Source organism: Carica papaya, chromosome 8, assembly GCF_054855325.1.
Source record: "Carica papaya isolate Zhongbai chromosome 8, ASM5485532v1, whole genome shotgun sequence".
Lineage (NCBI taxonomy): Eukaryota > Viridiplantae > Streptophyta > Magnoliopsida > Brassicales > Caricaceae > Carica > Carica papaya.
Window position 1 is genome coordinate 3,097,489 of NC_142316.1, and position 27,802 is coordinate 3,125,290.

The following is a 27,802-nucleotide window of genomic DNA, read 5'->3' on the forward strand; positions in this document are numbered from 1 at the left end:
TATGTTTTGTAACTGAATTTATATATGTACTAGTTACTATATAATTGGAAGTATATTAAGGATATTTAAAAGAGTCTAAGGTGATGAATAGTTACAGTATGTGTGCTATAGGTATAGAATAAATTAAATAATAAAAATTAAAAAATTTATTAGTGAGTTAAAATAAATATATAGACATTAAACGATTTGAGAAATCCATTTAACCGGTATCACCAAGAAGTGGGTGCGTGTGACTGTGGTGAACCCTACCCGTGGATACAGTTTTAAGCAGACGTGGCGAAACAACAAGTACTGTAAAACTGTGAACTAAACTGTGACGTGTTCACATGGTAGAAGGGATCCTTACTGTCCTTGTTGATACCGGCAGAAATTGCATCGCGTGATGAAACTATTTTAATAAGTTATAAACCGATATGAATGAATAGGAAGTCATGTATGACACTTATGATACTGAAATACTAAATTAATATTTATTGAACTACTTACTGCTTAAATTGTGATACTGAATTATGATATTTATTGAATTGTTTATACCTTGAATTAGGATGATGAAATAATAAATTCTGAATGTTTACTGAACCAGCTTATTTAGAAGGTTTGGTTAATGAATTAGGGTGTGGATACTGGGTGTTTTCTGAATAAAAGAGAAAAGTATTTTGAACCATCTCTGTCGGTAGTTATATATTTTTTACTAACTTAGTCAGATTATCCTATTATTTGTTGGTACTTATATGTTTACTAAGCATATTAAGCTCACCCTATTTACTATGTATTTCTTATAAATTAAGATATTCAGAATTCCACCCCTGAACAGTGAAAGACTTGCTAGGAGATTGTTTAATTTTTATTTTAATTCAAACAGTACTTAATGTTAATTATTTGATTTCTAGTGAGTATTTGTATTAGAGTTTAGACAAGTTTCATAGATATTAGATATTTTGAGCTAAGTATGCAAGGGATGTAGTTTTTATTATTTTAAAATTGACAGTGCGAAGTATTCTTATATATTATTTTATCATGATATGGTGTGCGTACAGTCAGGACTCTGCATGAGAGTACGGGCCGTTAAGCTTACTGAGCTCATAAAAGTCATCCCAATTCACGCCCCATTTCATACCCGAGGAGATCATGAGCAAGCATAGGATCGATAGGGAACATTGAAGAAAACTTTATAGATTTTCAATTTAAATTTATATGGTAAATAGGAGTTAATTTAAGATTAGCATTTTATAGTTAATTTTGATGTCTCATATATTTTAAAATTATACTAATGATTCGATTACAAAAGATGTGTAATAATGTTTAATGCCACTATATGTAATTACATTTTTTTTGGTTCCACTAGTTGAAAATAGTGTGCAACCATCTGTACCCATTAACATTGGGGTCAGGATGATAGAGTACAGAACCAGTCCTAACTTAAACGAATCACCGATCTAGTCTAGTTTGGTCCTTGATACTAACTAAAAACCTGAGTTATAAAAAATTAATTATATTAGTTTTTGAGTGAATGGTTAAGATAAATTGTTGTTTTTTTAAAATTATTTTATAAATTATAGATTTGATGAATAAGTTATCGACTACATATTTATTATAGTTTTAATTTTTTATTATTTGTTAATTAAAAAATATTTGTTAAAAAAAGAAAGATCCATTTAGATCCCATTTGAATCCACCTCTTGTAAAGTCATACACAACACCCATTTAATTTTTTTTTCTTACCTAAAACGGTGTCGTTTTGGGGGTTTCCTAAAATGATGTTGTTTTGGGTCTATTATAATCCCTCCTCCTTAGAAAAATTTGGTCCTCCAAATTTGTTTTATTAATATAAAATATCTTTACATAAAGTTAATCTAAATTACAAAACGTTAAATTGATGGGGATGCTTGTCTCGAAATTTCATTTCTAGCTCCCAAGTGGCTTCCTCTTAAGTATGGTTCTGCCACAAGACCTTGACTAGGGGAATCCTAATCTCCGGATGGAGATCCTACTAAAATCTTCGAGTCATCTTCCCTTCATTAGATGTAATCTCGGGAGAGTGTCGACTAAGCTTTGTGAATCTTCTAGCATAATCAGTGTTTGAGAGGCTTCCCTGGTTAAGCTGGGCGAACTCGATCTCCTTTTGATGACAAATGTGGTCGGGGAAGTACTCGACATTAAACGCCTCTACTAAGTTCTCCTATGTGATGGGCGTGGGTAGAGTAGTCTGCTTAACTTCCCACCAGCGCTCTACTTCTCCCTAAAGCATAAAGGTGGCGAGGATAACCTTCTATTCATCAGTCACCCCCAAAGCCCTAAAAAACTTTTCAGTTGTTTTTAGCCAATTCTCAGCTTTATAGAAAGTCGATGCTCCTATAAAGGGGACTAAATTCAGTCGCTTGTACCTCTTAACATAACCTAGATCTATCGCTAATAGAGCTGAGCCCCATTGAGGTGGAGGAGGAGGTGGAGGATCAAGCAAGTCCCCCTATGCTGGAAGAGGGGGAGGATCCAGAAGGTCCCTCTTTTCTTCTCTAGCCTGCTAACCAGTAACGAGTCTCTCCAAGATTGTAGCTCCTCTTACTCGACTTATCAAGAAAGACATCAAGTTCAAATGAGATGAAGCATGCGAGAGAAATTTCACAAAGCTCAAGCAACGGTTGACCACAACTCTTGTGCAAGTGTTACTAAATGAGACTGGTGGACATACAGTATGCAGTGATGCTTATTATAAGGGATTGGGATATGTTTTGAGGCAGCATGGATGGGTCATAGCGTATGGATCTAGACAACTGAAGACACATGATGGAATTACTCCACTCATGACTTAGAGCTCGCTGCAATTGTCTACGCCCTGAAACTCTAGCGTCATTATTTATGTGGTGAAACATTCGAGATCTATAATGATTATAAGAGTTAAAATATATTTTCACTCATAAGAATCTCAGTATGTACTAGAGGCAGTGGATAGAACTACTAAAAAATTATGACTATAAGATCTTGTATCATCCAAGTAAGGGTAATGTAGTAACAGATGAACTCAGTAGGAAGAATGTAGGTACACTAGCTTGTATGATGGTTTTTGAGTGAAAGCTTTTAGAAGCTGTGCAGGAGATTCAACTTCATGATCAGGTTGAAGGTGTTTACTTGGCCAGTTTGAATGTCTAACCTACAATACTACAATAGGTCAGAGATGCTTAGTTGATTGACTCTATATTATTGATAATTAGGAGAGACACATGACAAAGTTTGAAGGTAGGGTTTAGAATGTCAGATGATGAGTTGCTCAGATTTAATGACAGGGTGTGTGTCCCCAATAATGATGAATTAAAGAAAGACATTTTGATTAAGGCTCACTGCTCCAAATTCGCCATGCACTTGGGAAGTACCAAAATGTATCAGAATTTGAGACCTTGATTTTGGTGGAATGGTATGAAAAGAGACATCGCTAAGTATGTTTTTAAATGGCTTACTTGTCAGCAGGTGAAAGTAAACAACAACATCCTGGTGTACCCCTCCAACCTTTATCGATTCCCGAGTGAAAATGAGAACACATCACCATGGACTTTGTGATTGGATTGCTAGGACCCGAACAGGCTATGATGCTATCTGGGTGATCGTGGATAGGTTAACCAAGTCTTCCCACTTCTTAATAGTGAAGATGACAGACTCTTTGGATAAGTTAGCTAGAACTTATATTTGTAAGATCGTAAGACTACATGGGATTTCAGTTTCAGTGATATCTGATAGAGATTCTAGATTTACCTCTATGTTTTGGACAAGCTTTCAGCAAGCCTTAGGCACCCAGCTATCTTTTAGCACTATTTTTCATCCTTAGACAGATGGACAATAAGAGAGAACCATTCGCATATTGGATGATATGCTACGAGCATGTTTTTTAGATTTTGGCAGATTTTGGGATGACCATTTGTCACTGATAGAATTTGCTTATAACAACAACTACTAGGCAAGCATTGGTATGGCCCCCTATGACGTGTTGTATGGCCGACCCTGTAGATCACCAATCTGCTGGGAAGAAGTTGAGGAGAGGAAGTTGATTGGCCTAGAGTTAGTAGACAAAACTACAGTAAATATTGCGAAGATTAGGAAGAACATTCAGGTAGCCCAGAGTAGATAGAAAAGCTATGCGAATAACTGAAGAAGGGACCTTGAATTCGAGGTAGGTGATCATGTTCTTCTAAAGATCACGCATCTCAAAGGCATCAGTAGATTCGGGAAGAAAAGAAAGCTAAGCCCTTGATTTGTTGGCCCATTTGAGGTTTTAGAGAGAATTAGAGTAGGTGCCTACTGACTAGCATTGCCCTCGAAGCTATCTCGAGTTCATAATGTATTCCATATATTAATGCTACGAAAGTACAATCTTGATCCATGTTATGTGATACCTTACAAGCCTCTTTTAATTTAAAAAGATCTATCCTATGAAGAAGTTCATGCCACTATCTTGGATCAGAAGGAGAAGGTGTTTCGAGACAAAGCGATTCCTCATTGTAACATACCTAAAATGACATCGTTTTGGGAAACCCCCAAAATGACATTGTTTTAGGTAAGAAAAAAAAAACCAGAGGCAATCTGGTCGGGGAAGGGGAAGGGGCAGAGACGTACATGCCTCTGTCACTGGTCGGGAAACGAGGGATGAAGACCTGCACAACGAGGAAGAAGAATCTGTAGGACTCCTCCCGTCCCCTCCTTATAAAAACAAAAAGAAGGGAGGTGATCGGTGCTGGAAGAGAGAGAATGAAGGAAATAAAGAGAAAGAGGGAGAGAGAGAGAGAGAGAGAAAGGAAAATAAAAGGAGAAAGTTACATTTACTGTCAATCGACAACCAAGAGAGGAGATGAGGAAGGAGAAGAGGAAAAAGAAAAAAGAAGAAAAGGAGATGTTGCTAGCGGCGGTATGCGAGAGAAGGGGGCAGTCCGTGCAGCGATTCCAGGTGCATTCGACCATTTTGCAGCTCCCTCCGATGCGATTCCATCAGATTTGTGCCGTGTCTGAGGGTGCAGGGTATTATGCGGTGAATTTTGACCATTCCACAACAGCAATCGGCGGCAATGGTGGCGACCGAGGTGGACTTGCACTTTATACATCAACAAGCCTACACAACAAACACAATACATACATATATTCCAAAAGCACAACAAACATAATACATACACTTTATACGCACAGTTATCGACTCAAATAAGTGTATATAAACACGCAATGGATATAATATAAATATACTTGTATATTCGCACAAGACATATATATTTTAAAAGCAGACTCATACAAATTGTTCACTCATACATACACACGTTGCACAACCTACAATTATATATTTATATATATATGCATCACACACACCTATAACTCGATAACTAGCATGCATAAAATCTGCATAAACATACAAGTAACAATATGCATACATAATTATACGTCATACACAACACCCTCTAGGTTTCCGATCATATGCAATTGTACACATGCGAATATGATGAGTTCACAAAACTCATGGTGGAAAACGTGAACAATTTGTAAAGTCTCTAAACAAGTCATTTCAACGAAAAATAAGGTTTCATAAAAACATAGGGGCCTCTGAATGAAACTAACCCAATCCCTTGCTTACAGTCAAATCGAAAGGTGTCAGACTCCTTATTGGTTTGGGTCTATGCTCTCCTCTAAATCCAGTATTGTTCAAGTAATTCTCTCGTTTATAAACAGAAAACATGGGGATTAATGACTGACATTTGTAGAAATAATTAGAATACAAAAAAAAGATCGAGTTTTACAGTAACGCGATCCCGATCACCAGAATCGCCACATGCCACAATATGCGTGTCCTTGGTTCACCATGTGCCGCCGCTAGAATGTCACACCTACCACAGGCACCACCGCCAGAGTGTCACAGCTGCCACAGGCACTGTTGCCAGAACCAGTACGCGCCACCAGAACCACCCACGTGCCGCCATGCTTCGGCTGGAACCCATCACAGAATGAACCGCGTACGCAGATCCAGCATGTACATGGCAAAATCGCGTTAGAAAAAGCCAGGAGTATGTAGGATCACACGACCAACCCCCGCAAATCTCCTTCTTCTTCGGATGCATGTCGTCGCACGATTCTCTCTCTAGCTTTCGTTCACACAGATCGTCCGCCACCTAGACTCCTTGACATGTTGCGAGGAGAGTCGTGCACCGTCATAGACCGCTTTACCCTGGTCGGTGGCAGCCGTAACTTTTTTTCCCTCTCATTCTCTATCTCTTTTTCTCTCTCTTCACACTACTCTCCCTCTCTCTAGCTCGCTCTCTCTCTATTTTTATAGTTAGAGAGAGGAGAGCCCCATACAAGCCTTCTTCCTCCTTCTTCGGTGGAGGGAAGAGGCATAAACACCTCTTTTTCCTCTTTTTCTTCGATGGCCAGAGGTGTACACGCCTCTGATTGCCCAAAATTTTTTTTCTATCACCAAAACAACATCATTTTGATGCTCTCAAAATAACGTTGTTTCACCTGCCTCTATTTTTCCTTCCTTCATATCAAAACTACGTCATTTTTGCGGTTGCCCAAAATGACTTCATTTTGGTTTTTCCTGCTTTTAAAAAGCAGGTGGGCTGGGTTTGTTTCTCTCAGGCTGGGTTGTTACAATCTTCCCATTTTAAAATAAATTTAGTCCTCCAAATTTGCCGTGATCAGGTGGTTTAAAGACATCTTTACTCGTTTTCAAGTTTTCTCTTTAACCTAATGGTTTTGTCATAATGTTTTCACTAGGAAGCTCTCTTTAGTTCGTAATCACTTCATTTTTGGCTCGTATAATCAAAGTATACTTGTTAAGAGTGCATCTCTAAATTCTAAATGTCATGTACAAATTTGGTAAGATATTAGGGCTTCCAAGAGCTTTTCCCTCTCATACTCGATGACTTTATGTCTATGTAAATTATCTGTTAATTAAATCATATAGTTCCTCTAATTTCATTAAAGACTGAAAAATTTCTAATATAGCATTCATTTTCTATTCTTAACAAGAATGAATTCTTAATTACTTGAATACCCCAACACTATGGTATGTTTACCTTCTATCAAAGTTCATGTCTTAAGTGAAAATCCTTTGTTATCTAATTTCCAAAAATTACCTTTAAAAATTTTAAAAATATTTTAGTACCAAAACTTCCTCCTCTTTACTAAAATGGTTTTGGCGCCTAAATGAGTTACTCTCTAGTTGAGTCAAATCGTACTTCTACCCCATCAAGGTTTGAATGATTTCCAAGGCACCTCAGCATTTGATCGGATTTTTCTTAAGGTCTTTTTAAGCAAGCGATTATGAAATCCATACACTTACCATAATTTGTTAGGAGTTTTTGATAGAGAGGTCATATAATGGCCTAGCTAAAATATATTATACTCTCTACCTATTCCATTCTTTTTATGGTTAAATACTACACCTTTAGCTTCCCAATGTTGCGAGTGATTATTCTTAGGTATGACAGTAAGGTATGACTCGTGGGTTTATTGCATTCTCATTTAGTCTATGTTACCTTGAAAAGCATTTCCTCATGTGTTTAATTTTTAATTTGAGGGTGTCTACCTTGAAGATTCATCTTGCTATATTGGCATAACGTATGAATTTTACATTCCAATTTAAGAATAAACAAACAATATGTGAGGGTTATTCACACTAATAGTTTTGTTATTAGAAAATATCATCACAACTAATTGTTATTGAAGGTTTTGGTTGGGTTAATACTGGTCATATGAATTTACTATTAGTTGTACTATATTTAGAAAATTTACTTTTAGGAAAGTTGGTTTGTAGTATCCTGATCGAATGTCGATCTTGTAGGATATTGGATTTATAGTTATCTTCTTTTCTTTTTCTTCATGATTGGTCATAATCACGGAACATACTTTTATCAATAGTTGAGAAAATTTAAGGTCCCTTATAGATTAGAGAGTAGGGAGGTCATATACTTTCATATTAGAGCAGTTTGTAGTAGTAGTTGGGTTGATCATAGGGTTTTTATTATGTCTAGTTTACTTATAGTGATTTTTAGATGATTTAGAGAGAAATCTTTCATGTGTGATAATTTATGGATCCAAACCACACTTCTATTGCATCACTTTGAATAATGTTTATCCGGGTGTATTGCATCATTTTTATGTTACCTTTTGGCATAAGGAATTGTATTCTGAGTTACTATTATATTATCAATGATTTGTAGTTAAAATATGTTCTTAGAATAACCTCTTCTCCCATGAAAATTTAATTTAGGAGGGATAAGGACTTTCAGAAAGAAGAGTTCTAATTAGGTGCACTCTCATCATCTGATACAGAAGTTTTCTGTCCATCAAGCATATGATGATTTAATGCCTAAGGGTCTCTGAAGTAGCATTAAAACTCCTATATGACATCTCAGTAAGGATTTGGAACGGTTAGGGTATTCGTTCTTCCTAAAGAAGATTCACAAGAAATTCTATATTTTATCAAAGTACTAAATGGTTATTTGGTCTCCCAAAATGCTTTCTTTTGAGTCTACTTGTTCTAAGATTTCTTTTCTTCTTGGTCTCTAGCAAATTTAGGAAAGACTCTTCCATCTCATAAGGAATCAAATGGAGGTAAATTACCGGTTGACCAAAATATCCCCAATAGTGGTTATTGCTTAAGATAACAATATTGAAGCATTGCAAAAACACAGGTAGGGGAAATAAGAAGCTAAAAGCTTTCTCAATTTTTGGAGAATATCTATTATGATGAAAAATTGAATAATCTCCACATGATACGTAAATCAAGTAAATAGGTGGCATTAAAGCCCTTTAAATGAAATAATGCTCCAGACCTCTAACTCTCTATTATGTCATGATTTTGATGCAGATTATGATGTTATCAGCAATAAAAAACTCTTTGGTCCTCCAGCTCACAACATAACAAATTCATAACTTGTATTACTAGTTGCAGTCTTATTTAATATCCCTATGTAAACCGAGAATTGATTAGATGATTGGATATGATTGGTTAAGAAAGATAAAAATTATCATAAATGACTATAGAGAAAAATAGGTGTTTCAGTAAACATTAATGAAGAAAACTTGAAAGACATGATTTAACTCAACAATGGACAAGAGAACATAATTTTCATAAGCAAATGTAATGGTGGTAGATGCTTAAGCCCAAATGTTTTGTTTTTGTTCGAGGGTGTATCTAAATAAGTTCTCAAACTATAACTCGAACTACCTCTTTGAACACATTATCCCATTGCTAAAAAGACATGGTCGGGAATATATTAACATTGTCCAAGAGCTAGACACTTCCTAAGGTGAAGGTGAAGGTGTTGGCCTCAAGGATGAGAGAAAGTTCTTATCGTTCAATCATTTAAAATATTACAATAATTATCTGATTATATAAGAAGACTCTTCCAAAACGCACTTACTTGGGGGGTTTTTTTTCCACTTAGGAGAATTCTCTCTCACCAAAGGTCATTCTCCCATTCGAGGGATTTTTTTCTCGCTTTGGGGAATCTTCCTCTTCTAAAACTCATTTCCCAACTCGAGGGAAATTTATGGTATTTCCCAAAAATTTATCTACTTGCTCCAAATAGGTAATCTCTTCGGTAGTATTTAAGTTTTCTATGGTTTCATATCATATGATAGATTAAGGTTGTTGCTTATTCACCATCTCCAGTTGGCTTTAGAGTGAAGCTCTAATTCTTTGATCTTTAGGTTTATTACATTCCAACCCTTGTAACTTCTACTTTTTTAGGCCTTTAGAACTATAATTCTACTTCTTCAAATCTGCATATGTTTTAGAGGAAGTTCTAAAACATATCCTAAGGTGTGTATTACATAATTTCTTTGGACTCTAAATCTCACGAGAATCTTAAACCTCATGATATAAAGGATAGTTTCGAGGAACGTGGGCTCTAGTACCAATTATAACGACCCGCTTTCTCCGTGGAGAAATGAGCTATACTCCACACATATAGCATAATAAATTTACACACGCAATAAACGAAAACCGAAGATTCAATCATCCCTATATGGAATTATAAGACATGAGACTTACAAGATCCTTTACATTACATCACTATATTATAATTAAACTGACTTTACAAGACGAACTCTTATTTTCACTAAAGATTTTTCAAAGTTTTCCTTCGACCTTGAGCTTACTCTTGATTTGGACTAATCTGCATTGGGGGGGTGTGAATTGGGGTGAGGTTCCCGAACTCAGTAAGAAAAAGGGGCAGTGCCCACAACAAAGACATGAACACACTCAATCACCAAATCTTCTAAATCAGTTTATTCAGTAAACATTCAGAATTCTTTATTTCAGTTTTATAACTCAGAGCATAAACAGTTCCATAAATAGTATCATTCAGTATTTAGTATCACAATTTAAGCAATAAACAATTCAGGAGATATTAGTTCAATATTTCAGTATCGTAAACTTCACTCATGACTTTCTATTCCTTTCTATCTATTTATACCTTATTAAAAATAGTTTCACCACGTGATGCCATTTTTGCCAGCATCAACGAGGTGTCCTTACAACTTTCTATTCCTTTCTATCTATTTATACCTTATTAAAAATAGTTTCACCACGTGATGCCGTTTTCGCTAGCATCAACGAGGGCAGTAAGGATCCCCTCTACCACATGAATACGTTATAGTTCATAGTTCACAGTTTGCAGCACACAGTATACAGTTTACACTTCTTATCACTTCGCCACGTCTAACTGAAGCCGTATCCACGATTAGAGTTCACCACAGTCACAAATCAAAAGGCTACACATACACACACCCCTCAGTGATACCTGTTAAACGGATTTTTTCATCTTTTAAGAATTTTTATGTTATTCTTTTACTAATCAGGTTCACCACCACATGACCTACTCAGACATGCACCTATTTATATATCATATATATATATATTATACATCAATAAGCCTATACAACAAATACAATACATACACTTTATACGTACAGTTATCGACTCAAATATGTGTATATAAACATGCAACACATACAACATAAAAATACTTGTATATTCGCCTAAGGGATATATATATTCCAAAAGCAGACACATACAAATTGTTCACTCATACATGCACATGTTGCCCAACCTATAATTATACATTTATATATCTATATGCATCACACACATCTATAACTCGATAACTAGCATACATAAAATCTGCATAAACATACAAGTAACAATATGAGTACATAATTATACGTCATACATAACATCTTGTAGGTTTCTGATCACATGAAATTGTACATAGGTGAATATGATGAGTTCACAGAACTCGTGATAGAAAACGTGAACAGTTTATAAAGTCAGTAAACAAGTCATTTCAACAAAAAAGAAGGTTTCATAAAAACATGGGGGCTTCTGAATGAGACTAATATAATTCCTTACCTATAGTTGAATCGAAAGGTGTTAGACTCCTTATTGGCTCAGGTCTACACTCTGTTTTAAATCCAGTATTGTTCAGGTAATTCTCTCGTTTACAAAAAAAAAACATGAGGATTAATAACAAACACTTGTAAAAATAATTAGAATACAAAAAGGAGATCGAGTTTTACCATAGCGCGATCCCAGTCACCGAAATTGCCACACACTACCATACGTGTGTCCTTGGTTCACCATGCGCTGCCACCAAAGTGTCGCAACCACCACACGCATTGCCACCGGAACCAGTACGTGCCACCAGAACCACCCACGCACTGTCATGCTTCGGCTGAAACCCATCACATAACGAACCGCGCACATAGATCCGACACGTACATGGCGAAATTGCGCTGGAAGGAGCCAGGAGTATGTAGGATCGCACGACCAATCGCCGCGAATCTCTTTCTTCTTTTGGATGCATGTTATCGCATGATTCTCTCTCTAACATTTGTTCGCGTAGATTTTTGGCCTTCTAGACTCCTCGACACGTTGCGAGGAAAGTCGCGCACCATCACAGATCGCCTCACGTAGGTTGGTGGCAACTGCAACTCTTTTTCCCTCTCTCTCTTTCTCTTTCTTCGCACCACTTTCTCTCTCCCTAGCTCAATCTCTATCTATTTTTATAGTCGGATAGAGGAGAGCCCCATACAGGCCTTCCTCCTCCTTCGGTGGAGGGAAGAGGCATACATGCCTATTCTTCCTCTTCTTCTTCAGCGGCAAGAGGCGTACACGCATTTGGTTACACTAATTTTTTTTTTCTTTTATGTTACCAAAACGGAGTTGTTTAATACTCTCAAAACAATGTCATTTCACCTCCCTCTATTTTTCCTTCCTTCATATCAAAACAGTGTAATTTTTGGAATTTTTCAAAATGATGTTGTTTTGGCTTTTCCTGCTTCTAAACAGCAGGTGGGCTGGGTTTGTTTCTCTCGGGCTGGGTTGTTATATTTTCGATCTTGTATTAGTCTAGTCCAGCTATGGAGTGATAAAAACTCTTACCAACGTCTTAAATGAAGAAGTTGTTTAATACTCAAGAGCTAAGAAACACCCTAGAGCTGATAACATGCCATAACAAGATGAAAGATTATGTCAAGAGCAACCTCCATGAAGATGATAACATTCCCTAACATAATAGAGGTGACATAATCTCCTCTCATATAGGGTTCTACCATTATCGATTTTCTTTAAGTACCTAACACTTTAAATGTTATCAATATCTTATAGGCAATAGAGTAACTAATACTCGAATTAATACCTCATGTAACACCCAAATAAAAAAATAAAAAATTTTATTTATTTATTTATTTTTATTTATTTATTTGATTTTTTATTTAACTTAATTTAATTTAATTCAATGAAAATATAAATAATGAAAATGATAAATTTGGGTAAAAATATTATTTGGACTTAATTGAAATTGATTTTGGGAAAAAGGGGTGAAAATTTAGATTCTGGGGGTATTTTTAAAAAAAAAAACCGAAAACCGGGGGTCAAAACGTAATTTAAAAAAGTTTTACCACGTTAGCACCATGTCAGCAGCCACGTCAGTGGCCTGGTCAGCAGCCCCGACCAACCAGAACGCGCCGCTTGGCAAGGCAACGCTGACCAGGGAACGGGCCACGTGAGCGATCCGCGTGCGCGCGATCGGACGGCCCAGATCCGTTCTCGCGCACACGGAGGACCCATATCAAACGTGCGCACGGACGGTCCAGATCCACGCGCATGGACAGCCCATATTCAATCAGGCACAGACGGCCCAGATTGCATCGCGATGAACGGTCCAGATTTAATCCCAATTAAATCGCGATCGGACGGTCCCATTTCAATCTTGATGGACGGTCAAGATTAAAAGACAAAGGGTATAAATACCCCCACCCACACCTGACCAGAGAAACCCTAGCCACCAGTGCTCGCCGGAGAAGAAGAACCAGATGCCGGAGGAGCCGGCCGCCGCCACCCGCCGCCACACCGGGGAAGTTTCCAACTGCCGATCAAAGTAATTTTTCGCCCTCTTGCTCGTTTTTCGACGCTGAGTCCGCCTATGGCCAAACCGAAGCTAAACCACCGGCCAAACGGCCGAAAAACCCAGCCAAAACCCAACGGCGCCGCCGCACCCCTCCTCGATTTTTGCCTCCGATGGGCCCTTCCCGGCCTCCGTTTGATGCAAATTTTATACCACTGTGATCATCGTTCTTTTATCTACAGGTTGATCAGAGCCAAATCACCAAAACACAATTCACGCCGGAGAGCCACCGCACCTGAGAGCACCGCCACCGATAAGCTTCGGTTTTTTGTGAATTTTTGGCCCACTGAGGGCCCTAGGGTTGTTTTATCGCAGGGACCGATGCAAGTGTGGCCGAAAACGGCCAACCTGAGGCGAATCGCCGCCGTGCCGGAATTGCGATATTGGCCGAAAGGGGCCCTGGGTCTAATTTGGGATTTTTTGGGACGTGCAGGTACCAGTAGTGCGTTTCAGTTCCCCGAGAAAAATTCAGGAAAAATTAGGGACAGCTTGTAGGCGCACTGTAGAGCCGTATTCAGACCCCGAAACAAGTAAAGACCCCTCACCCTCTTTCCTATCACGGTATTAAAGTTCAATAAATGATAAAACGGTATTTCATGAATCAATAGATGTGCGAAATTGTTTAAGGTCGCTAATGGAGCCCGAGTATGGTGTGTTGGTCGGTCAGCTGTTGTTTGGCCTATTTTACAGTTTAAAATGCAGTATGAGGTCTGATGTTTTCATTTCATAGTTTCGTGTGCATATATCACTGTTTTATTGATTATGGGTTGAATGACTGAGAACCCGATGTTGTATGTTGTCTTGTTTAGCATAAATTACTGGTTTGCTTGTTTGTGTATGATTTGATGATGCTGACTGAGGAAAAAGAGAATAAAAGGTTATGTAAATTGATAATTATATAATGTGGTCAGCTTGACTAGATATCCTGCGAGATGGTGGACGGACCGGGTCCGTAGGGAACCCTATCGGGATTGTGGTCTCTCATACCGGACGGGGTATGGAGACCTTATGTGTTTTGGCACCCATACCAGACAGGGTATGGGGAGAGCCCGTTTCACCCTCATACCTGACGGGGTATTGAGGTTTATGGTTTTGGCACCCATACCGGATGGGGTATGGGGACGGCCCTGGAATCTGATTACAAATGTTAAGGATTCACGGGTAGCGGGACCCTTATGGATCCCTATGGATACTAGTAGGCTGGTAAATGAGGAAAATATGTTGTGTAATGATTGAAATGCATAGGCGTGGTAAGTATTATGTTATACAGTTCATATGATTTCATGATGATGATAATGTTATTGCTTTCGTATATTGTTTTATGAACTTCACCGAGGTAAGTGGACAGTAAAGGATTTTATTATTGATAAAAGAATTTGTTGTAAATTATGCTCCATTGGTCTTTTTGTGTTTTCTACCCACCTTTACCTCCGTGGCGGTGAGATAGTGTGATGTCTTTACTGGGCCGGTGTAGCACATTCCTTATTTAACCATTTCAGATCAGGAAGACATTGTTCCCGAGCCCGTTCCGCAGGAAGACGGCGAAGGGGACGCCTAAAGACTCCGTAATTATATTTATAGTTTTTATTTTCGAGTTTCTCTTTTAGTTAGTTTGTTCTTTTATAGTTTGAGCACGTTTTTGGTTTTAGTGTAAGGGATGTTAATCAAAATTTTTATTACGCTTCCGCATTTGACATTTTTAATACACATATTTTATTTTAAAATTCCGGGGCCGTTACACATGTAAATCTCAATACTCAAAAAGAAAATCCATGATGAACAATAGAAAATAATTGTCATCATGAAATACATTTCATTTAGCAAAAGAGCCTTTGAACATCAAATAATAAACAAGATAACTTATGCATAGATAATTTAATTCCCATTACTCACGTAAAATAAAAAAATCCCAATTATCATATTAACTAGAGAAGAGATTCACTTATAAGTTAAATTTGAAGTCGTATCATACTTAAATACATAGCTTATTACTTTATAACATTTTTTTATATTATATATTTGCTCTTAGTGGAACTAATTATCTTTTACTATTAAAAAGTTATTGTGTCTTCAAATGTAATTCTTCAATTAGCACCAGTTTGATATCAACATATGATCAAAAATTGACTCAGTCGTCACACTTAAGACATATTTAAGTATTAATAAATCATAATATTAATATTTACACCTTAATATTCAAAAAATAATAATTCATGATGAACAATAAAATAATAATAATAGTTACAAAATACATTTCATCTAGCAATATAATGAACTCAATTAATAAACAAAATAACTCAATAATAATTAAACTCCTACTCTATATCAACAAGTCAATATGATTAATATAAGTAAATATATAGATTGTAACTTCATAACATCTTTTTTTATTATATATATATATCTAATTATATTGGACTTAGTTATCATTTATTATTATTCAGAAAGAACACAATAAGAATATCATTACAATATATGTAGTTGCTTTAAAATGAATCAACAAGCTATATGCTACTAAATAAGATTTATAAGCACATGACCAATTAAAGAACCCACAAGAAAATAAATAATATAAAAAGGAGGATTTGGAGAAAAATACAATAAAATAAAAAAGAAAATAATAAGAATAAACAAATTAAAGAGACTAAGGAATAAAATAAAAGAAAATAAAAAAAAAAGAAGAGAAAAGAGGAAATGTATAAAGAAATGAAAAAAAAAAAAAGAAGGAAAAAGTTAAGAGGGTAGACATAGGAGAAGTTTTGGAAATTAAAAGGAAAAGAATAAAAGAATACCATATTATTCTTTTTTTAAAAAAGAAGAAGAGAAAATTAATAGATGAATAGAATAATATAAGCAACAATGGGAAAGAATTATTTTTGTCCCTAAGACATTTTATTTCTAAAAGTATTTTTTGTTACAATTTAATTCAAAAAATTTTAAATTTAAGATAAATAATTTTAAAATTTTAAGAATAAATTATTAAACTAGTCATCAAATTTTGACATTTATTAATATTTTTTTATTATAATTTAGTCTCTAACTTTATTTTTTAAACTATTTTCAAACGTATTGAAATATGGTTTATCTTTTTCTATTTGTTTTAAACGCACAATATTTTTTTTATTGTAATAAATGTCAAACTTTGTGGACTAATATGGTAATTTACGAAAATTTTTAATTGAAAAGGCTAAAGTGTTTTTGGTAAAAAACTTCTTTTTTTGCCTTAAAAAATAACAATTATTAAATCCTTAGTAATCAATTTCTATCAAAAAAAACTTAAAAATTACACATGCATGTTCATCTTCTTCTTCACTGAATCTCCTTTATCAAATTATTTAATATCCTAAGCATTTTAACCTCTAAACTTCTCTCAAGTTTGATTCTCGATTCAAGTTTGGATTTATGTTGTTGTTGGTGACAAAATAATGGTCGAGGCGTGCAATGAAGATTGCCACCTCCTTGGTGAACAAAACCTCTCAGTTTTAAGTTACACCGGCATTGATTTTCCACCCAAATGCTTCGTCCTCATTTCTTAAATCCTCCTCTAAACTCTTTTTCCACTTTGGCGATTTCCCTTGGGTATGAGAGATTCTAAAATATAGGAGGTGGCCAAAGAAGTCAAGGAAATCTTTTCTCTTTCTTATCCCATGTGCATTTTCATTCAGTTTTTCAAATCATGTATATAGTTTGTGTGAATTTGGTATGAAGAGTGTTAGTTATAAAGAGGGAATACATCTATTAAAATAATATTGTAAAAGCTCAAACCTCTGCCCGGAATTTAGAGCGCATAACTCAATAATAGTAAGATAAACAATACTAAAATTCATTATTTAGCAGAAGCAATTAAAGTTTGTAGGTTATATTTCTTGCATGTTACTTAAAATGCTCAATAGGGATATGGGAATACTTTTGAAACTTAAACAGAAAAACATAAAAAGAAAAAAAATATAATTTCATATCCCCGGCTCGTTTTTCAATGCTGAGTTCCCCTGTGGCCAAATCAGAGCCAAACTCTCGACCAAACGGCCGAAAAACACGACCGAAACCCAGCATCGCCGCCGCACCCCTCCTCGATTTTTGCCTCCGATGAGGCCCTTCCCGGCCTCCGTTTGATACAATTTTTATATCACCGTGATCACCATTCTTTTCTCTACAGGTTCAGAGCCAAATCACCAAAACACGAACCACACCGGAGAGCCGCTGCACCCGAGAGCACCGCCGCCGGTAAGCTTCGGTTTTTTGTAATTTTTTTGGCCCCCCGAGGGCCCTAAGGTTGTTTTATCGCATGGACCGATGCAAGTGTAGCCGAATTCGGCCGAAAACGGCCAACCTGAGGCGAATCAGCTGCGGCACCGTCGCCGGAGCACGGCGGAACTGCCGTGCCGGAATTGCGATATTGGCCGAAAGGGGCCCTAGGTCTGATTCTGAGATTTTTGGGACATGTACAGGTACCGGTAGCGTGTTTCAGTTTTTCGGAAAAAAATTCAAGAAATTTAGGGATAACCCGCAGGCGCTCGGAAAAGCCTATTCGGGTCCCGAAAACAAGTAAGGATTCCTCACCCTATTTCCTATCACGGTATTAAAGTGCAATAAATGATAAAATGGTATTTCATGAATCAATAGCTATGTGAAATTATTTAAGGTTGCTAATGGAGCCCGAGTCTAGTGTATTTGTCGGTCAGTTATCGTTTGTTCTATGTTATAGTTTTAAATGCAGTATGATGTCTGATATTTTTATTTCATAGTTTCGTGTGCATGTATCACTGTTTCATTGATTATGGACTGAATGACTGAGAACCCAATGTTGTGTGTTGTCTTGTTGGCATGAACTACTGGTTTGCATGTTTGTGTGTGACTTCATGATGGTGACTAAAGAAAAAGGGATAAAAGGTTATGTGAATTGGCAAACGGATAATGTGGACAGCCTGACTAGGTATCCTGGAAGATGGTGGACGGACCGGGTCCGTAGGGAACCCTACCGGGAACGTGGTCTCTCATACCGGACGGGGTATGGAGACCTTATGTGTTTTGGCGCCCATACCGGACGGGGTATGGGGACAGCCCGTTTCACCCTCATACTGGACGGGGTATTGAGGTTCATGGTTTTGGGGCCCATACCGGACGGGGTATGGGGACAGCCCTGGAATCAGGTTATAAATGTTAAGGGTTCACGGGTAGCGGGACCCCTATGGATCCCCATGGATACTAGTAGGCTGGTAAAGAGGAATTATGCTGTTTAAAAATTGAAATATAAACGCGTGATAAATGTTGTATTATAAAGTCTATGTGATAACGTGATGATGATAATGTGTTGCTTGTGTATTGTTTTATGGATCTCACCCAGGTAAATGGAAAGTAAACGTTTTTATGAACAAATAGGTTTATTACAAATTATGCTCCATTGGTCGTTTTTGTTTTCTACCCACCCTTACTCCTGTGGCAGTGAGGTAGAGTGATGTCTTTACTGGGCTAGTATAGCTCACTCCTTACTTAACCATTTCAGATCAGGAAGACGTGGTTCCCGAGCCCGTTCCGCAGGAAGACGGCGAAGGGGACGCCTAAAGATCCCATAGTTATAATTGTAGTTCTTACTTTCGAGCATTTATTTTAATTAGTTTATTCCCTCATTTGTTGAACACGTTTTGGTATTACGTAAGGGATGTTAATTGCAATGTTTAATACGCTTCCGCAAATTCAGATTATTTATCTATATATATGCCTTTCCAATATTAAATTTTTCCAGGGCTGTTCCAGTTGCTATTAGAGCCGCGTTTCCTCGGACCCATCCCTTACACAATAGTGCCTTAGAGAAATACTCACCGATAGATCATTACTCAACCATTCCTTGTGAATGCAAGTACATGGAAATGAGGAGAGGAAGGCCCCCACTAAACCGAGCGGCCCAAGATAATTCGCTTCGGGAGGATTTAGACAGACTATTTGAGATGGTGGAAGCTCTCGTAGCTGCCCAGCAAAGGTGAGAGGAGAGAAGGGAGTTACCCGGACCTCCTCCGCTATCGCAGGTTGAGCCCCCGCTACAGCAGGCTGATCCCGAGCCACCCCGGTAGGAGCCTGCTCCTCCACAGTACCACCCGGCACCACAGCCGCGGTACGACCCGGTACCACAGCCACAGTACCACCAGGCACCGCCACAGCACATTCCAGTACCCCCACCACATCAGCAAGTGCCACCACAGGGCCCCCCAGTTCACCCTCAGCCGGCCCCAGTCCCTCTACCTCGGGACCCCGCTCCTTCCTTGATCGACCCCGGCTTCATAGAGAGGTACAAAAGACTGAACCCTTCTACTTTTGCAGGGGGATCCTCTTTTAAAGAGGCCCAATACTGGCTGGCAGAGACTGAGAGAGCTTTCGAGACCTTGGGAGTAGTTCCTGAGCAGAGGGCTGCCATTGCCTCCTACATGCTGGTAGAGGAAGCAATACGCTGGTGGGAGCCCAAGCGGACCACCCTACCTACACCAGCTACTTGGGAGCAGTTCTTAGCGGCCTTCCACGTGGAGTATCTCCCTAAACACATCCGACACCTAAAGGAAATGGAGTTTGCTCAATTGGTCCAAGGAAACATGACAGTGTCGGAGTATGCCCGTAAGTTCCTGGAGCTGGGCCGATATGCCCCGGAGACATTGATGGATGAGGGCCGAAAGGCCAGGAAATTCCAGTGGGGTCTCCGCCCGGAGATCAGACAGCACTTACTGGTAATGGAGCTCGAGACATATTCAGCAGTCCTAGCAAAGGTGCAGATCATAGAAAGGAGCTTCGACACCCACCCTCGGCTAGCGGGGAGTTCCCGACCCTCAGCCCCACTCCGCAGGCCAGCACCTACTGCACCTGTCCAACCCAGTAAGAGGTCCAGACCCGCCATCCAGGCCCCTCCTGAGGCTACGGGGACAGCACGTGGGAAGATCTGCCAGCACTACGGCAGGGATCATGGGGACCGACCTTGCTACCGCCTCAGCAACATTCGTCGCATATGCAGCAGTGCCCAGCACTATGCAAGGGAATGTCCGAGGAACCAGAATCAAAGAAGGCCTCCAATCCAGGGCAGAGTTTACAACCTTACCCAGAAGGATGCCGACGCAGACCCGGACGTGGTACATGGTATGTATACTATATCTGGCCACATTGCTCATGTTTTGTTTGACACTGGTGCATCACATTCTTTTGTTTCACATGTTATTGCTTCCAAAATTTATGTATCACCTGATAGACTTGATTCATTGTTGCTTGTATCTACTGCTGGGGGGGAGACATTGCTAGGAGAGGTTATCTACAGGGCATGTGCCGTGGAGATAACAGATAGGAAACTGAGGGTAGACCTGATAGGGCTAGACACGGGAGATTTTGATGTAATCCTAGGAATGGATTGGCTAGCGGCATATCAAGCCACCATAGACTGCTTTAACAAAAAGGTTGTATTTAATCCTCCCAACGAGGAGCCATTTACAAGTTAATAAAATCATTCAGTACTGATTTTCCTTGATGGCAAGTTTTCTTAATTCCCAGTGCCTTAATATTGTATTTTCTCTAACTAGGTAAGCCCAAGAAAGAAGTTTGTATCCAAGAGATTCCAGTAGTCTGAGACTTTCCAAACGTATTTTCGGATGTAGGTCTACCAGTGGACAGAGAGGTCAAGTTCACTATAGACTTACAGCCAGGTACCCAGCCCATCTCGGTTGCTCCTTACCGAATGAACTGCATTGAGATGGAAGAACTAAGGAAACATATCACTGAGTTACAAGACAGTGGTTTCATTAGACACAGCGTTTCCCCTTGGGGTGCCGGAGTTACTTTTGTAAGGAATAGAGATGGAACGTTGAGACTGTGCATTGATTACAGAGGGATAAACAAGGTAACAATTAAGAACAAATATCCTCTTCCCCGGATTGATGACCTTTTCGATCAGTTGCAGGGTGCACAGGTCTTTTCTAAAATAGATCTACGATCAGGTTACCATCAGGTAAAGATAAGAACAGAAGACATCCCCAAGACGGCATTCCGAACCAGGTACGGACACTATGAGTTCCTGGTCATGCCGTTTGGGCTTACCAACGCCCCGGCCATCTCTATGAATCTAATGAACAGGATCTTCAGAGAGTTCTTAGATCAATTTGTCATCGTGTTCATCGATGATATCTTAGTCTACTCAAAAAGTAGAGAAGAACATGCTCATCATCTTGCCCAAGTCCTACAGGTCCTCAAGGAAAAGAAGTTGTATGCAAAGTTGAGCAAGTATGGATTCTGGCTTGAGCAAACCGCCTTCCTGGGACATGTTATATCAAAGGAAAGGGTATCAGTGAACCCCGAAAAGGTTGAAGCGGTACTTGGTTGGGAAAAGCTGACAGCAGTTAAGGAAACTCGCAGCTTTCTGGGGATGGCAGGTTATTACCGCCAGTTCGTCGAAGGGTTCTCTAGCCTAGCAGCTCCTCTAACCCGACTCAAAAAGAAGAATGCAAAGTTTGAATGGAATGAGGACTGCGAAAGGAGTTTTTCATAATTGAAGAAGCGACTGACTACTACACCCGTGCTGGCTCTACCGAGTGGATCAGGAGGGTATACAGTTTATAGCGATGCCTCCTATCTGGGCCTGGGTTGTGTCCTGATGCAGCATGGAAAGGTTATAGCATATGGGTCCAGACAACTAAAGAATCATGAGAAGAACTATCATACCCATGACTTGGAGCTTGCCACAATCATACATGCCTTGAAAACCTGGCGCCATTATTTGTATGGAGAGACCTTTCAAATCTATACATAAGAGTTTGAAGCACATCTTCACTCAGAAGGATCTCAACATGCGTCAGAGAAGGTGGATGGAACTCCTCAAGGACTATGATTGTGATATCTTATACCATCCAGGTAAGGGCAACGTGGTAGCCGATGCCCTCAGCAAGAAAAGTGCAGGTACCCTAGCCCATTTGATGGTTTCAGAATGCAGGTCAATTGGGGCCACGCAACAGGTTCGACTGCGAGATCTGAAGAGGGCCATATGTTTGGGCCACCTAGCAGTCCAACCCGAGTTAATCCAAAGAATAAAGGAAGCCCAATCAGTCGACCCCGCCCTAGTAACCCGCAAGAAGGATGCAGAACAAAGAGTGAGTTCAGAATTCCAAATCTCTGCCGATGGATTGATTCGTTTCAAGGATAGAGTGTGTGTCCCAGACGACAGTGAGTTAAAAAGAGACATCATGACGGAGTCCCATAGTTCAAAGTTTGTCATGCATCCAGGAAGTACCAAAATGTACCAAACTATGCGACCTCGGTTCTAGTGGAATGGGATGAAGAGAGATATAGCTGACTTTGTATCTAAGTGCTTGGTATGTCAGCAGGTCAAAGAAGAACATCAACGCCCAGGTGGGTTACTTCAGCCTTTACCGATTCCAGAGTGGAAGTGGGAACATATCACCATGGACTTCGTATCAGGACTACCCAAGGCACGATCAGGACATGATGCTATATGGGTAATTGTTGACCGACTCACTAAGTCTTCCCACTTCCTGGCCATCAGAATGACTGATTCTTTGGACAAGTTGGCAAGAATGTATATCCGGGAGATAGTCAGATTGCATGGAGTCCTAGTGACAGTGGTATCCGATAGGGACCCCAGATTCACCTCTCGGTTTTGGAATAGCTTCCAGCAAGCCATGGGAACAAAGCTGTCCCTCAGCACTGCTTTCCATCCTCAGACCGATGGACAATCAGAAAGAACAATTCGTATACTGGAAGATATGCTCTGAGCTTGTGCCCTTGACTCTGGGGGCCATTGGGACGACCATTTACCCCTGATAGAGTTTGCCTACAACAACAGCTATCAAGTGAGCATTGGCATGGCTCCGTATGAGGCGTTATATGGACGCCCATGCAGATCACCGATTTATTGGGAGGAAGTGGGCGACAGAAGATTGTTCGGTCCGGAGTTGGTAGAGGAGACCACTTCGAAGATAGCTAAAATCAGAAAGAACATTCAGACAGCCCAGAGTAGACAGAAGAGTTATGCAGACACCTGGAGGAGGGATCTAGCGTTTGAAAAAGGCGACTGAGTGTTTCTTAAGGTCACTCCTTTTAAGGGGATCAGTAGGTTCGGCAGGAGGGGAAAACTGAACCCCCGATTTATTGGGCCGTTCGAAATCCTAGAAAGGGTTGGTACTGTTGCCTACAAACTAGCACTACCTCCAGAGCTCTCCAGAGTCCACAACGTGTTCCACGTATCCATGCTACGTAAGTACAACCCTGACCCTTCTCATGTCTTGACTCATGAACTGCTTTCACTCCAAGAGGACTTGTCTTATGAAGAAGTACCCGTTGGTATCACGGACCGACAGAGCAGGATACTCCGCAACAGGGAAATATCATTTGTAAAGGTCATGTGGCAAAACCACATGCCCAGAGAGGCTACCTAGGAGATAGAATCAGACTTTCGAGCCCAATATCCCCATTTGTTCGACCAAGAGTAAAAGGCAAATTTGGGGGACCAAATTTCTTAAGGGAGGGAGAGTTGTAACACCTAAAATAATTTTTTCTATTTTATTTTTTTTTATTTAATTTAATTCAAATTAATTTTTGTGAATATAAAAATATTAATAATGATAAAATTGGGTAAAAATATTATTTGGATTTAATTGAAATTGATTTTGGAAAAAAGGGGTGAAAATTTGGATTCTGGGGGTATTTTTGAAAAGAAATTCGGAAACCGGAGGTCAAAACGCAATTTAAAAAAATTGTGCCCCGTCAGCGGCCCAGTCAGCAGCCCCGACCAACCAGGACTTGCCGCGTGGCAAGGCCACGCCGACCCGAAAGCGGGCCACGTGGGCGATCCGCGTGCGCGCGATCGGACAGCCAAAATACATCTCCGCATGCACGGACGGCCCAGATCAAGCGTGCGCACGGACGGCCCAGATGCACGCGCACGAACGGCCCAGATGCACGCGCACAGACGGTCCAGATTCAATCAAGTACGGACGGCCCAGATTTAATCACGATGGACGGCCCAGATTTAATCCAAATTAAATCGCGATCGAACGACCCATGTTAAATCAAGATGGACGGTTGTGATTAAAAGGCAAAGGGTATAAATAAACCCCCCACACCTGACCACAAAAACCCTAGCCGCCAGCCCTCGCCGGAGAAGACGAACCAGACGCCGGAGGAGCTGGCCGCCGCCGCCCGCCGTTGCACCGGGGAGTTTTCCGACCACCGATCGAGGTAAATTTCATACCCCCAGCTCGTTTTTCAATGCTGAGTTCCCCTGTGGCCAAATCGGAGTCAAACTCCCGGCCAAACGGCCGAAAAACACGACCGAAACCCAGCGGCGCTGTCGCGCCCCTCCTCGATTTTTGCCTCCGATGAGGCCCTTCCTGGCCTCCGTTTGATACAATTTTTATATCACCATGATCATCATTCTTTTCTCTAAAGGTTGACCGGAGCCAAATCACCAAAACACAAACCACACCGGAGAGTCGCCACACCCGAGAGCACTGCCGCTGGTAAGCTTCCGTTTTTCGTAATTTTTTTGGCCCCCCGAGGGCCCTAGGGTTGTTTTATCGCAGGGACCGATGCAAGTGTGGCCGAATTCGACCGAAAACGACCAACCCGAGGCGAATCAGCTGCGGCGCCGTCGCCGGTGCACGGGAGAGCCGCCGTGCCGGAATTGCGATATTGGCTAAAAGGGGCCCTAGGTCTGATTCTGAGATTTTTGGGACACGTGCAGGTACCGGTAGCGTATTTCAGTTTTTCGAAAAAAAATTCAGAAAATTTAGGGATAACCCGCAGGCGCTCGGAAAAGCCTATTTCGGGTCCCGAAAACAAGTAAGGATTCCTCACCCTATTTTCTATCACGGTATTAAAGTGCAATAAATGATAAAATGGTATATCATGAATCAATAGCTGTGTGAAATTATTTAAGGTTGCTAATGGAGCCCAAGTCTAGTGTATTTGTCGGTCAGTTGTCGTTTGTTCTATGTTACAGTTTTAAATGCAGTATGATGTCTGATATTTTTATTTCATAGTTTCGTGTGCATGTATCACTGTTTCATTGATTATGGACTGAATGACTGAGAACCCGATGTTGTGTGTTGTCTTGTTGGCACTACTGGTTTAAATGTTTGTGTGTGACTTGATGATGGTGACTAGAGAAAAAGGGATAAAAGGTTATGTGAATTGGCAAACGAATAATGTGGACAGCCTAACTAGGTATCCTGGGAGATGGTGGACGGACCGGGTCCGTAGGGAACCCTACCGGGAATGTGGTCTCTCATACCGGACGGGGTATAGAGACCTTATGTGTTTTGGCACCCATACCGGACGGGGTATGGGGACGGCCCTGGAATCAGGTTATAAATGTTAAGGGTTCACGGGTAGCGGGACCCCTATGGATCCCCATGGATACTAGTAGGCTGGTAAAGAGGAATTATGCTGTTTAAAGATTGAAATGCAAACGCGTGATAAATGTTGTATTATAAAGTCTATGTGATAACGTGATGATGATAATGTGTTGCTTGTGTATTGTTTTATGGATCTCACCCAGGTAAATGAAAAGTAAACATTTTTATGAACAAATGGGTTTATTACAAATTATGCTCCATTGTCGTTTTTATTTTCTACCCACCCTTACTCCTGTGGCAGTGAGGTAGAGTGATGTCTTTACTGGGCTAGTGTAGCTCACTCCTTGCTTAACCATTTCAGATCAGGAAGACGTGGTTCCCGAGCCCGTTCCGCAGGAAGACGGCGAAGGGGACGCCTAAAGATCCCATAGTTATAATTGTAGTTCTTACTTTCGAGCATTTATTTTAATTAGTTTATTCCCTCATTTGTTGAACACGTTTTGGTATTGCGTAAGAAATGTTAATTGCAATGTTTAATACGCTTCCGCAAATTCAGATTTATTTATCTATATATATGCCTTTCCAATATTAAATTTTTCCGGGGCTGTTACAATATATATCCAGAATTGACATAATCATCACATCTAAAACTTTTCTAAATATTAACACTTTGTAATAATAACATGTAAATCTCAATACTCAAAAAGAAAATCCATGATGAACAATAGAAAATAATTGTCATCGTGAAATACATTTCATTTAGCAAAAGAGCCTTTGAACAACAAATAATAAACAAGATAACTTATGCATAAATAATTTAATTCCCATTACTCACGTAAAATAAAAAAATCCCAATTATCATATTAACTAGAGAAGAGATTCACTTATAAGTTAAATTTGAAGTCGTATCATACTTAAATACATAGCTTATTACTTTATAACATTTTTTTATATTATATATTTGCTCTTAGTGGAACTAATTATCTTTTACTATTAAAAAGTTATTGTGTCTTCAAATGTAATTCTTCAATTAGCACCAGTTTGATATCAACATATGATCAAAAATTGACTCAGTCGTCATGCTTAAGAAATATTTAAGTATTAATAAATCATAATATTAATATTTACACCTTAATATTCAAAAAATAATAATTCATGATGAACAATAAAATAATAATAATAGTTACAAAATACATTTCATCTAGCAATATAATGAACTCAATTAATAAACAAAATAACTCAATAATAATTAAACTCCTACTCTATATCAACAAGTCAATATGATTAATATAAGTAAATATATAGATTGTAACTTCATAACATCTTTTTTTATTATATATATATATCTAATTATATTGGACTTAGTTATCATTTATTATTATTCAGAAAGAACACAATAAGAATATCATTACAATATATGTAGTTGCTTTAAAATGAATCAACAAGCTATATGCTACTAAATAAGATTTATAAGCACATGACCAATTAAAGAACCCACAAGAAAATAAATAATACAAAAAGGAGGATTTGGAGAAAAATACAATAAAATAAAAAAGAAAATAATAAGAATAAACAAATTAAAGAGACTAAGGAATAAAATAAAAGAAAATAAAAAAAAAGGAGAGTAAAGAGGAAATGTATAAAGAAATGAAAAAAAAAAAGAGAAGGAAAAAGTTAAGAGGGTAGACATAGGAGAAGTTTTGGAAATTAAAAGGAAAAGAATAAAAGAATACCATATTATTCTTTTTTTAAAAAAGAAGAAGAGAAAATTAATAGATGAATAGAATAATATAAGCAACAATGGGAAAGAATTATTTTTGTCCCTAAGACATTTTATTTCTAAAAGTATTTTTTGTTACAATTTAATTCAAAAAATTTTAAATTTAAGGTAAATAATTTTAAATTTTTAAGAATAAATTATTAAACTAGTCATCAAATTTTGACATTTATTAATATTTTTTTTATTATAATTTAGTCCCTAACTTTATTTTTTAAACTATTTTCAAACGTATTGAAATATGGTTT

At 38.8% G+C, this 27,802-nt stretch overlaps 1 protein-coding gene across 2 annotated transcripts; it reads left to right on the plus strand.

The window, feature by feature from the left end:
* Positions 1 to 16,830: 16,830 nt before the first annotated feature.
* LOC148240357 (uncharacterized) lies at positions 16,831 to 23,943 on the plus strand. 2 transcript variants are annotated; one of them, XM_088209970.1, is made up of 3 exons: positions 16,831 to 17,666; positions 17,891 to 17,987; positions 18,946 to 23,943. In XM_088209970.1, exon 3 carries the CDS (start codon positions 19,862 to 19,864, stop codon positions 20,909 to 20,911), a length of 1,050 nt encoding a protein of 349 aa, XP_088066096.1. In that variant the 5' UTR covers positions 16,831 to 17,666; positions 17,891 to 17,987; positions 18,946 to 19,861; the 3' UTR covers positions 20,912 to 23,943. The 2 variants fall into 2 exon arrangements, with proteins under 2 accessions (XP_088066096.1, XP_088066097.1); XM_088209971.1 differs by having other exon boundaries at positions 16,831 to 17,987.
* Positions 23,944 to 27,802: the final 3,859 nt, after the last annotated feature.